This window comes from Callospermophilus lateralis, chromosome 10, assembly GCF_048772815.1.
Source record: "Callospermophilus lateralis isolate mCalLat2 chromosome 10, mCalLat2.hap1, whole genome shotgun sequence".
Lineage (NCBI taxonomy): Eukaryota > Metazoa > Chordata > Mammalia > Rodentia > Sciuridae > Callospermophilus > Callospermophilus lateralis.
This window is the reverse complement of record NC_135314.1, coordinates 6,242,397-6,255,397: the sequence shown is the minus strand read 5'-3', so window position 1 is coordinate 6,255,397 and position 13,001 is coordinate 6,242,397. Positions and strand designations below refer to the sequence as shown.

The following is a 13,001-nucleotide window of genomic DNA, read 5'->3' as shown; positions in this document are numbered from 1 at the left end:
AGAGGTGTTCATCTTTTGGAGTATAATAACTTTATATATAACTTTATGTATATGCGTGTGTGTCCACACACACACACACACATATCAAAACTCATGTCATGCAACTTAAACATATACAACAAATAAAATAAAAAAAGGATAAACCCAGGCACAGTAGCAAGTGCCTGTAATCCCAGAGGCTGAGGAGGCTGAGGCAGGAGAATCGCAAGTTCGAAGGCAGCCTTAGCAACAGTGGGGTGCTAAGCAACTCACCAAGCTCTTGTCTCTAAATAAAATACAAAATAGGGCTGGGGATGTGGCTCAGTGGCTGAGTGCCCCTGAATTAAATCCTGGTACTCAAAATAAATAAATAAGTAACGAAAGTCACAGTTCAAAACAGTTTTGGGGAGAAAGTATGGATTTATTAAAATAAAGGTACATAACAATTGTTCACCCATCTGGGAAAAACCTTAAATGGACTCCATTTGCCTTCGTACAAAAAGCCAGTTCTGTGTGACACAGCGCAGGGCACCACCCGCGTTCCTCCTCCAGCAGGTGTTCCTTCACCCATGAGACCGAGGACCTGCTCGTCGCCAGGCCAGATCAGCATCAAAGATCCTGTGACACAAGCCAGGCAACTGGAGGCGCAGAGTTGCTGGACTGGACTGAGGTGCCTAGACTAAATCACAGCAATGCCCAGCAGGATGGTGACCAGGAGATGCCCACTCCTCTCCTCTAAAGAACATGCCAGCTCTAGGAGGTGGCTGGAGAGCACCCTCAATTCCTTAACTCCAGGACCGCTCGTGGCCCTCCCCAGGGGAGGGGACAGGAGACAGTTCTCAGTCTCTACCTGGATTTCCTCTGAATCATCAAAACATTGGTTTTCTGGGTTCCTGAAAATAGGGCTGAGTCGCTGAAAGTTTGGTCACATGCTGCTTGAGCCACTAGACGGTCCCACGATCGTGACTGCACTGTGTTGTCTCTAGGACCCTCAGAGGAACAGAGTGAGGAGGACGCCAACAGCCCCCAGAGAAATACTCTCAGCCCTCGCAAAGGAGCTGCAGATCCCAGCGCCTACGGAGCTTCCTTTCCAGAGGTAAGACAATCCAGGAAGAAAAGCAAGGATGTGGGGACCCAGGAAGGTAAATGACCCCTCAGAGCTCGTGGCAGCCAGCCCGGCTCCCGCAGGCACCCCACAGCTCGACGCGCAGACAGGCGGAGCAGCGTCCCCCTCCACCACAGCACCATCGTCATGGGATGCACCCTCCAGATGAGCAAAGGGAGCCGCAGAGAAGGAAGCCACCTTGCCGTGACGGGGGGATGACCTGAGACCGCTCCACACCCAGGAAGCGGGTCCTCGGGAAGGGACGCCAAACCTGATCCCAAGCAAGCATAGAAGATCTGGGAGACCACAGGAACTTCAGAAGAGCTTCTATTCCAGATAAAAGGAAGTGAGTGGGAAATGACTACTAAAAATGAATTTAATTTCTCCAATTTTATTTAAAGACTCTATCTGAGAAAAATGGAGGGAAGATTTCAAAAACTCCAAAACAATCAAGTGCTAACAGTCTTTGATGCTGTAATATCAATTATTTTAATTAACCAATTCCTGTAATGTCAATTGAATTAATCAATTATCTGATTTTCTAAATATTTATTTTCTAAATTTCTATAATAATTGTTTTTGAAAAAGGAGAAAAGAAGAAAGTTTTTGTTATTGTTGTTCCAAACATATACCATCCGGTGGGTCTATTGAATCTGTTCACTCCAGGTCAAAGCAAACAAAACAAGCAAAAAGCAATCCTTGGCCGGAAAACGTGGTTTTCAGAGATGATGTCAAGGGGTAGGCTGCCCCAGCAGGCCTCAGAGACGACCTATGTGCCGTCTGGCTGCACGAGCATCACAGGGCTGAGATTCGGGTGGCCCTGGGCCCACACAGACGTAGGGACCAAGGAAGGCATTTTGCAAAGGAGCAGAAGCAGAAGAGGCATCGCGTGGTGTGCAGGGGGATACTGGGAGATGCCCGCAGAGTGTCACTACCAGGTGACAGAGAGGCACACTAAATGTCAAGGAAGAAAGCAGGCCTCATTCCACCAGGAGGCTAGGCATTTGACAGGCCTGTCTACCAATGAGACAAGCAAATGTATCATCAAATGATTCTCTAAAGGAAAATCTCTTTTTGAATAATTTTACTTCAAATACAAATAAACAGATTGGGTGATTATGTAGATAAAAATCACTACAGCATATTAACATACTTTCCCCCCCACTCATGAGACACTAACTACATCATCTCCCTGTGTCTGCAGCTGCTCAGGGCAACCTTCCCCTGCTCTGCACCTGGCAGCCACCTCCCGCATTGACTGTGCTCCCCAGGGACAAGGCTCCACTGGCCACTGTCTGCTCTGTTGCAATCCAAGACTCCCAGGTGCCTTCTGCTCTCCAGTGGAGATGCTTCACCGTGACGTGACCCAGGAACGAGCGTTGGCTGGTTTTCTGATTATTGTGGGTCTCTCTGCAGGAGACCTGGGTGGAGCTGTACGTTTCCATGCATAAACATCATTCTTTGGTGTTCTGCCAGTGCTTGAGTGGAGGGCCTCTCAGGTGCTATTTATTTTGTTTAGTTTATTGTTCATTGTTATTGTTTGTTGTCTTGAGATATTCTTCCCCCTACAAAGGGTCTGGTCCGCAAGGACATATCCTGTAGAGGGGTAATTGATGATCCCCTATTGTTCAACGTTGGTACCTTGTGGTTTTATTTGCTTTGGTTCAAAGGGCCTAAACAATGCATTCCTTGGAATTTAATAACTGGTGTAAACTCAGCACAGAGAACAAAATATGAGTTGAAATTTTTGTACCCAAATCTGGTGATCTCTGAGTAAAGAAAGCAAAATTCAAAATGCCTTTAAACAAAGCAGCCCTGGGAAAAGTCATTAATCAGATCTCAAGGAGAACTATTAGACTCATGCATTGTCATCCGGGATTCAGAAGGGACTGAGGTACCCACAGGACACACCATTACAGACAGGGCTAGTCTCCTCCACCCACCCAGCAGACACCAAGATTGAGAGGATCATTAGTTTAAAACTTCAATTCTTTACCTCTTTCAAGGCAGGGAATTCTCCCCAGAAAACCTAGAGTGACAGGTTTATTCCCCTTGGAGAAGAGATAACGAATAAGGAATGAGCCACACAGTGGCGGAGAGGAAGTGTCCACGGGAGCCCTTCCTGCAGGGCGCGCCTGCGCTGGGCTGGCTATCTGAGTAGGAAGTGAACGCAGGAAGGATCTGTCTACAAACCTTCATCCTCAAGGTAATTGCTGTAGCAGCATTTTACTGTTTACCAACGCAGTAAACATGTGATCTAAAAAAAGATGTTTTCCATCTCCAGAGAACAAGGCTTTAAAAAATTACATTTGTGCTCATTTCATAACCAGCTTCTTATCAAAACTGGTGGCCACACGCCTGTGCTTCCAACAGTGAGAGAGTCGGAGGGACACACCCGGAGAGGACAGAGGGGTCCTCTCAGGGGTGTACGAGAAACAAAGGAAATTTCTTTCGCCGCAAAAGAAATTTCACTTCTTTACTAAGCCTAACACAGGCTAAACTGAGATCATATTCTTTGGCTAAAAAGGGGTAAAGTCAATGAAAACTGTCCTTTATAACTTCACTGGTGGAATGAACGATTCAGAAAGTCATTTAATTTTGTCTGTGGGCAGTCTTCTTAATTTGTACGTGAACATAAAGGTGCGTCCAGTTCCAGGAGTTCAGATGAGATGAAGTGGAATGTCAGAACCAGAATGAGAAGGCGCTGAAGACCCTCCTCTGGCCCAGGCCAACTCTCCAGGCACCTTCTTTTTATCTCTTTATTCTGGATCAAAAGTCTGCAAACCTGCCCTGTCCCAGGTTTCCCAGAAGGAGAGAAGTGACTGAGTGTCTGGGAGGGAGCGGCAGCTGTGAGGGACAGAACAGGTCCAGCAAGGGCTCTGGGCACAGAGATGCTCCAGGAGGGTCATCTCCCCATCGCCGTCTGCCTGCTTTTCAAACCTCCCATGGGGCTGCCAGCCATTGCCAAGTGGGTGAAAGAGGAGGGAAGGAGAGTAAGGAGGAGAGAGGGAAGCCCAGGGGACAGGGCCCTGCAGGTGTCCTCCCAGGTCAGGGGAACTCAACATAGGCACTTCCAACACTGAGCTGAGTCCTCTCCAACGCCCACAAAGTGCTTCTGAATAATTGGGAACTCACTGTTTCTATCAGAGCTTTTATTTCATAATACAGAGAAAAGAACATGTTAGTCCAAGGAAAATGGACACATTGGCTCCTTGGGAAAAAAACTGAATTTGCAAAACCGTTGTGGAAATTGAACAAAAGGGGAAAGAAAAAAATGTAAAAATTAAAAGTCTTTATGGGTTTCCTGACTGCAGTCCCAGAAGGAACACTGGACCTGAGTGGATGGTAAAACTTGGCTGGCACTGACTGAGGGGCTCCTGGGTGCTGACTGCGGTTTCCAGCGCTTCCACCTTGGTGCACTCACATAACACCCAGAGCTGGGACCCGAGCCCTCTGTTCCAGCTGTGAGGCTGGAACTCGCTAACCAGGAAGGGGCCAGGAGCGGCTCAAACACAGGGCCGTCCCCACTTCTGAGGTCCCACCGGTGACCTTGCCATGAACCACCCTGGGGCAGGCACATGGAAGGTCAGAAAGGAGAGGGCCCACCAGCCCAGCTCCTCTCTGAAGGAGCCAGGTCCGGGGAGGGACCGATTTCTGCGGCAGTCCCACAGTGACAGGCCACCTCTCCCAGGCTGGCCTCTTCCCTGTCAGCAGCCATCTGTGCCTCCGCCCCCTGCAGGGAAGATAACAGCAATCCTTTCCCACAGAGGCTATTTTAAGGGAGTCACCATAGAGTATCAAGTGCCCCTCGGGGCAAAAGATAAACGCTGGCCGAGCTTTTAGGACTTTGACATCCCTTGGAGGGTCAGGTAGCCAAAGTGCCCTACGCAACGAAAAGCCACACACTCTCTCCTTTTTTAAATTTTTTTTCTTTTTTAACTTGGAGCAATGTCTTGAGAAATCTACCTCAAATTGAGACACCAAGTAATACGTTGACAAATCCCAAAGTATCGTTTCAACAGTTCCCTCTTCCTCAAAGGTGAGCTTTGCTTTGCCTGGCCACTGTCAGTTTTAAAAAATAAGAGCCAGTGGGACCCAAGGGGAGGGGGGCTGAGAAATTTGCAGTTGGCTGATGAACCTCAAATTAATGGCCTTGGGTGAAAAGTGAACGTGCAGGTGGAAAGGGGTCCTCTCTTGTGTGCTGTCCCCGAAGCAATGTTTGCTTATTTAATTTTTAAAAATGATAATAATAAAGCACCGGCGCTATTTGCTAGACGCTAATTTCAAGATGGCAAGAGAGATGGAGGCGGAAGGATTGAAGAGCCAGTGTATTACATTTGCAAGTGCGGGATCTCTGCGCTCTGTACTGGATCGCATTTTCCAGAATTTGGCATGCTTTGTTTTTCACAGAAGTGTTTAAAGTAACAGCTCCGATGTTCATGTTATGATTGGATTCTGCCAGGGCACTTTAAAAAACAAATCACTTTGCTCGGCCTTAGTGTTTCTTTTCTAAATGTCTCAGCACTTATCTGTGCAGCACAGCAGATGCTAGGTTCCTCCCAGCCCCAAGGAGACACATGGGGAGGCCTTGCGGAAAACTCCGACCTGCCTCGCTGCTCCTGACGCCCCAAGACAGGGAGCACGGAAGTGGCCTCTGGGGGTGAGGACATGTATGTCGCAGCTGATCTGGCATCAGGAGCCGCTGCCCTTTGGATATTGCCAAATATGGAAAGAATTCTTATCACCGACCACATGTAGAATTGAGTACTAGAATTTTTGTTCCTGAATTTTCCAGCACTTGCCTGGTCACCAAGAGTAAAATAACTGCTGCCCTCCGCGGGACTTTTCATGCAGGAATAGACAACATAAAGGAGCCAGCTGGAAGGACTGTCGCTCCCCAGTTTGGGAACGCCTTGCCCTGTCTCTTAATGCAGAAGCGAGTCTCAGCAGTCATTTAATACCTGGGTCAGAGGGGAAAACGGGGACAAGGAGGTCAGGATGGCACAGAGAGGAGACAGATACACCTGGGTCCCCAGCCTCTCTAGCCCTCCGTCCCCAGCACCCAGGGGCTGCAAGAAGGGGAGAGAGCAGGAGAGCCCAGCACCAGCTGGCAGCACCAGGGGACTCCAACCTGGTCCACGAAGTCAGGATGCTAGAGCTTCCTTTGATAGCAGTTTTACGCTCTTTAAAATATTCGTTTCAGCCTAATTTGTTCTAACTTATGAGAACTCTCTCTAAAGAAATGAGAATTCTATTTGAAATTCACAACTGTATTACTCTGATCTCTTTAACTTCCTCTTTATGACTTCAGAGAATTTTAACTAACATTAATGTTTTCCAGTACATACTTATTTAATGCTTACTGAACGCCCACAGCTGGCCTGCTGAAGACACAGACACAGTGGACGGATGCCTCTGGAGAGGAGGTCCCAGGGACTTCAGTGGGGATCAGAAAGTATTCACGCTCCCAAAGGAGGTGAGGCTGGCAGAGAGTGGACAGAATGAGCTGGTCTTACACTTGAGGAATAGATGGAAAGCAAATTGGATCAAACAGGGAACAAAAGTACAAATAGAAGTAAAATCTGAGGACACAGCGGGCCACTAGTTGAAACAGGTCTACAGGAAGAAGAAAGTAAAATTAACAGTAAGAACAGTAAAGTTAAAGAAATAGAAACCAGTTTCTGTCCTTGCCTGCCAGAATGAACAAGATGCAAAGAATAAAACACTCAGGGTTGTTCTGGGTGCAGTGGAACTGGACGTACAGCTAGAGAAAGTGGGAATCGGTACAATCCTTCTAGGAAGTGAACTGGCAAATAATCTTGAAATCAGCAAATACGTGAATCTGGCAAAGATTGAAGAGATGTATACTTCTTGGCCCAAAGTTCCTTTTCTAAGCACTGATACTAACAAAATAAATTTTTAAAAATCGAAGAGAGGGTACATTGCAATATGATTAGTGAAAATTTGAAAACAGGACTATTTCCTGCAACAGGATAGGGTCATAAAAATTTTAATACTCTTTTTAGATGGAATATAACACGACATAAAATTCTGCCTATCAAAACCCTTCCAAGATTTGGAGAAATATCTGTAAAGCAGAGTTAAAGGGAAGAAGCAAATCAGACAGGTGCAGGCAGCAAAGACACACCAAGTGTCAACCATCCTTTTCTCTGCTCGTTGGATCTGGGGCAATTTAGGTTGATTGTTTTTCATCATCTCAACAATGAGAAGGCTTTGTGTTGGTAGTTTGTATAAAGCAACAGGATGCATTTTTTTCAAAATTAACAAGAAAATAGGACCGTGGAGACGTTCCAGGGCCCCTCTTCCTGCACTCACCAGGAGCACAATGTCAGGCAGGCCTCTGGCCTCTCTGCACAAACAGAGCAAAAAAAACTCAGAGCAAGAGGAAGCCTCTGAAGGTGGTGGCTGACCAGCACCACCTCAGTGACTACCTGGACACTCCTCTGTCCCGTGCTGGACACCTGCCCCAGGGCACCTCCATTGGAGGACTTGGCCGGCTCTCTCCTCCTGCCCTGCCCAGACTCATTGCCACCCAGGTTCCGTGTGCCTGCTGCAGACGTGGGAGGACACTACAGTGCCCCATAGAATGACCCAACCCCTTACTCTCCCTGTCCCTGCAGAAGCATCAGGACACAAGGAAAGCAGGCATAGAATTAAGAGGAGGGACAGAGAGACAAGGCGACATGCTGGCAGGGCTACATCCCCTGGGTTTTCTGATGGCATCTTCCATTTACTGAGCACCAAACAGAGGCATGACTGACATTAGCCCGCACAGCACAAGACAGGACAGTCACTGCCATCCCATTTTGCAGATGAGGACACTGAGTCAGACAGGTCAGGGACCTTGCCCCGGGGCTCAAGATGGATGAGGATTCAAGTGCAGGTGTGTCTGTGGCCATATCAAGTAGGAGATCGACCTTCAGGGGTGCTGTGGCACACTCCCTGGGGCGGGGCAGGGGACAGCTCTCCCCCATCCTGTCAGGATAGGAGGAGGGTGGCAGCTCCTGCAGCGTGAAGATGTCCCCAGCTCTAAAGAAGAGGTCCCACAGAGCAGAGTGTGCCAGCCAGCCGGGCAAGGCCGCAGACCCTCCTCTAAAATGCCTTCACTGCGATCAGCTGTCAGAAAGCTCTCAGGACTGACTTCCAGGGCCTCTTCTATCTGATTCTCCTGAGCATCAGCTGTTCTATTTCCTGCCAGCTCCTAAGCCACGGTCCTGCCTTGGGCCCCACTCACCACAGAGTGCTCAATACAGAAGAAATGATTTTCCTGAAGGTGTCAGAAATGGTTGTTTTTAAAAATTTGATTTCATTCTTAGGTATGCTTTTTTAAGAGACATAAGTGTGTGTATGTGTGTTTGTAGGCTTCCCCCCGACCACCTTAAATAAAGGTCTGTTTGCAAAACAAAAATTTAATTGAACTAACACTTTTTTAAAAATAAAAATTTTAAAAAGATGTAGATAATGAAGAAATGGGTCCATTTTGGAACATTCTCTAAGAGAGCAGCAGACCTATGGTGCACTAAATGAGACCAGGGTCCTCAGGCCCTGGATTTCCCACTTCTGCCCCCAAGGGTGGCTGAGTACCCTTGTGCACAGGTGTGTGCCCAGCAGAGAGCCTGCGGAAGTGAGCTGCGTCCACAGAGGGCAGCCTGGGGTCAGGAGCAGCCCAGGGACCAACAGCAAGTCATTTTAACATGACAGTCTATCAGCGCACGTTTAGGCAAGAGCAGGAGATGAGGACCAGCCCTGGGATGTGACATTTACACAGCAGGACAACAGCCCTTGGCACTGTCATTTTTTTCTACTATCACAGAATCCCACAGAGTATCAAGGAATAAAACCTGTCACATCCCTTCAAGCCAACAGGTGGGTGGAAGATACACACTTATTGCTATGGAGACCCTGAGTCACGTCCACCAGAATCCCAGGAGGACATTCCCTCCTTCCCGTCACCCTCCATTTTAATGAGCTTGCTTCATGTGGGTGGCGCTATTCTGGGTGCCTGCTGTGTGCACAGCGTGACATCGAGAAAGCTGGCTGGATGTTTTTAAATTAATGAAACCAATTTCCCATCACTTCATGTTTTATCGTCAAACTTCCCAAGCCCTGTGGGTTCAACCAACGCCTTTCTCTACGAGTCACTGAAGCAGGCACGGAGCCCCCGTCCCTCGGCCTTGGGCAAGCCTCTCGGTGGCTTCCACATCCTGATTCTCCTCTAACATTGCTCTCACCAGTCACGCTGGGCCTGTGTGACGAGGGCACCCCCCAAGCTCCCATTTTAAAGATTCAACTCTAGGATCGGGGCTGCAACCTGGGGTTCCTGACCCCCACAGGGGACCCACGGATCAAAAGAGATTTCCGTTGTATTCTGAGTATTTTCTTTGATGTGTTTAAAAGCACTCTTCTGAGTCGGGCTCCTGACTTCACCAGACTTCCTAAATGGTCAACAGTATCAGGGAAGGCTGGGGGTCACGTGAACCCCCCAAAGTGAACCTCACGGAGTCATGGGGAGAGGAGCAGGTCTCCCGGAGTCTGCAAGCAAACACAGAGCTGGTCTGTGGTGAAGGTGGGACAGATGGCGTCCAGCACCAGAGGCCAGGGGAGCCCCGAAGGCCAAGGGTGAGCAGCCTGCACACAGGCATGAGCTCCTTCGCTCGCCCGCGTTTCCCCTAGAACTCTGGGTCTCTTCCTAAAACCCAAGGACCCTTAAAAAGATAAACATAAGCTCCTAGTTCCTTCACTTCTTCCAATTGAGATATTTTGTTCCCAATCTCAAGTCACCAAGGGAGAATGATGGGAATCACAGACTGGGCCAAATACTTTTTCCCTCTTCCAAGTGCCTCACGGGATCTTATAAATGTCAGTGAAGAGAACAAATCCCACCCAGATACAGAGTACAACCTTACAAATTCCCAGGGCCTGACACCTGAACAGCTAATGGATTTATTTACTAGAACGACCCAAAACAGTGCGCACACTAGAAGACTGGAAGAGCCTGTGTCGGGAGCTGTTCCCTAATTCCACCGCAGCGGTAATTTTCCCTGTGCTAATTGGAGCTTTGCACTAACATAACTAACACTGCAGTCCAGGACTCCAGACCTCCTTTCTCTACTCTGTAAACAGGGCTGTAAACTCATCTCTTGACCTCGCCCAAGCCTCACAGAGGCAAGTCCTCTGGGAGTTACCTGCGAAGAGAGGCTTTTAACCAAGGGCTTTGAAGTCACTTTTTAGAGGTTCACTTAAGAGACACACTACCCGTGCATTGAGTGTAATAAAGTAGTAAATCAATATTAAATAGAAGCGTGAACTATTTCCCAAAACTTATTCTGAGAATCACAAAGCATTCAAATTCCCAAAACAACTTCATGTCTTTGTCAAAATAGACTCTAAATTGAACACTCAAACACATCCGTGCAGTTTTCAAAGTGTTTCCTACCTCCTAAAGGAGGGTCAGTTATTTCTGTCCCATTTAATGCACTGATGGAGGGGAACATAGAGGCTTCTACTCAAGCTACTTAAGATTTACACCAAAACATTTGATGTGATTGTTACGAAGTATGGCTATAATTAAGAGTAAAAACAAAAACCAAAAGGGTAGCATTTGGGCCCGCGAAATCAAGTAGTTTCTACTGAAGTTTCACTGAAGATGAAGCACCTCAAACCTCCAGCTTTAAAATCCTTTTTGATGATAATTGTATTTCAATAGAAGAAACCTCTCTGTCAGGCGAGAGAGTCTTTGGTACATGAATTTAGAGATGAATTATTGAACACACTTGACTAATAAAACGGAATAGAGCTCCTGAAACACAGTTTATAGGGTGTGTGTCAAGCAAGTCTCCAGAACAAACATTTCAAACAACAAAAACACCAAGCCAAGAGGACTCTGGGAAACCCCTCGGCCCAGCTCCAGGCCAGCGTCCACGTCCGTGAGCTCTCCAGCTGACCGACACCCTGCGCGGACACGGCCCGCAGCTCCTCACCTCTCGCCGGCCGCAGAGCTCAGGGCGGGCCCCTGCTCCTCGTCTCCTTGGTTTATCTGCTGGTGCTGCTGATTTTTCTCATTTCTACAAATGTCACCAAGGCCTGGCGCCTGGAAAATGCCCACCGCCTCGCAGACTTGGCCGCTGGCACTGAGCACTGCCTTGACTTCATTTCCAGGAGTTGAACCACGTCAGGTTTCCACCGACCTGGGTCTAGCTCCCGGTCAAACTCTACATGCCATCTACTGAAACACTGCAAGAAAATACTTCCGACCAAACACCCAGAGCACGGGGAACCCGCAGCCCCTTGCTCCCCAATCCCCACAAACCAACATCTCTCGGAAGAAATCTTACAGTGCACAGAGGGGTAGGAATTTTATTAACCATAAACACGTCCCCAACAAACCCAGTTACCACCACCAAGGAACGCTTGGCCTCCTCGGCACAGAGGTCCCACCAACCAAGCCAACACCAGCATGTCCCATTACCCACAGCCACCTGCTGAGCATCTCTTCGTTTCCACGGGGACTGGCTGGCATGCCTGGGGCTAAGGAGTCCCTGAAGAGCTTCCAAAAGTTCAACTCTGTCAAGCCCATCTCTTCCTTTGCCCCTGCCCTCCAACCTCGGCGACTCTTGCCCGGAGTCGGAACCACCACCAGGCACCGCGAGGAATCAAGAAAGAATCTAAAAATTCAGAAGCGCTCCAAAAAGCTTTGCAAAAGTCACCCACAGCACTCAACAGTGAATTTAGAAACCCCAATTTTTTTCTGAGTTTGAAGTTTTTAAGCCTTGCGGATGGTTGGAGTAGGAAAAAGGAAATTTACTAGGCAGTGCAGAGGAAATCTTGTTGTCCTCTATTGTGGTAGGGGGGGGTGTTGCCCAACCCTAACTTATCTACCCTGATAAAGGAAACCAGAGAAAGCGCAAGAAGAACAAGATTCTGTCAAACGAAAAGGAACCCTCTCCTTACCTTGATAGTGCTGGCCATAATGCAATCAAGTTTATTGATTGTTAATAAATGTTAATAATAATTATTGCTTCTCTCTGACCAGAAAGTAGTTTTGATGAGGTTGTTTAGAGCGGATGAGATTGTGCTAAGTCTGGGAAATGAAGTCAGCCAATGGCAGGAAGAGGTTTCTATTGGTCCTGGCCGCCCAGTCCGAAGAAACAGGATATTTGGGAGTGGAGAGATAAGAGACCCTGAAAACAATGTTGTTTTTCTTGATGATATGCAGCCAGGAGATTTTTTTTTTAATTAAAAAAAAAAAAAAAAAGACATCAATTGCCTGGGACTGAGCCTGCCACAGCAGGTGTGACCGGCATGGCTCCATGTGACACTCTGCACCAGGACCCGGGCAGGATACAGATGTGGTGGGACTCCGCATGGCTTCACATGGGGAGGGCACCCTCCACCTGGGTGCCAGGACACTCGGCCCACTTCTCCCGGGATGTGCCACTCAGGTAGGATGGAGGACCTGAGCTGTTTCCCCTGCAGGCCAACTCTGCAGGTGGGACCCTCTTCACGTTCCTAGATGGCCACTGGCCGGCTAAAGTGACCCTCCGTCCCTCAACCGAGTGTTTCAGAACTACTTAATTTTATGTTGTCCTTCCAAACACACACAGTGGCGATCTGCTCCACAAAATAAATAAATAAAGGGTCAAAGATGTAGGCTCTCAACCCAAAGTCACCAAGAGACGAAAAATAAATAAATAAATAAACCTGTCAAAGTTTTGTTTTCAAATATTTAAAATCCAAACAACGAGAATACAGCCCACATTTCAGAATGTCTGTGAGCAGTCCCCTGGCAAGCGGCAAGGCTGCGGACAACAGCCCGACAAGCGTGGCCTGCCAGGAGATGCCATGTGAGGATCTCGTTAAGTGCTCCAGGCCCGGCAGGTTCAGGGCCACACGGCTG

At 48.0% G+C, this 13,001-nt stretch overlaps 1 protein-coding gene across 5 annotated transcripts in view; it reads right to left on the bottom strand.

Annotated features, from left to right (window-relative positions):
• Positions 1 to 12,212, bottom strand: part of Erg (ETS transcription factor ERG) — a 97,952-nt gene extending 85,740 nt beyond the window's left edge. For 2 of the 5 annotated variants that reach the window (XM_076869006.2, XM_076869008.2), the window contains exon 1: positions 12,056 to 12,212. In XM_076869006.2, the coding sequence (XP_076725121.1) occupies positions 12,056 to 12,073 (18 nt within the window). In that variant the 5' untranslated portion in view covers positions 12,074 to 12,212. Of the gene's footprint in view, positions 1 to 11,583; positions 11,744 to 12,055 lie in introns of those variants that run through there. The other 3 variants (XM_076869007.2, XM_076869009.2, XM_076869010.2) reach the window with 3 other exon arrangements.
• Positions 12,213 to 13,001: the final 789 nt, after the last annotated feature.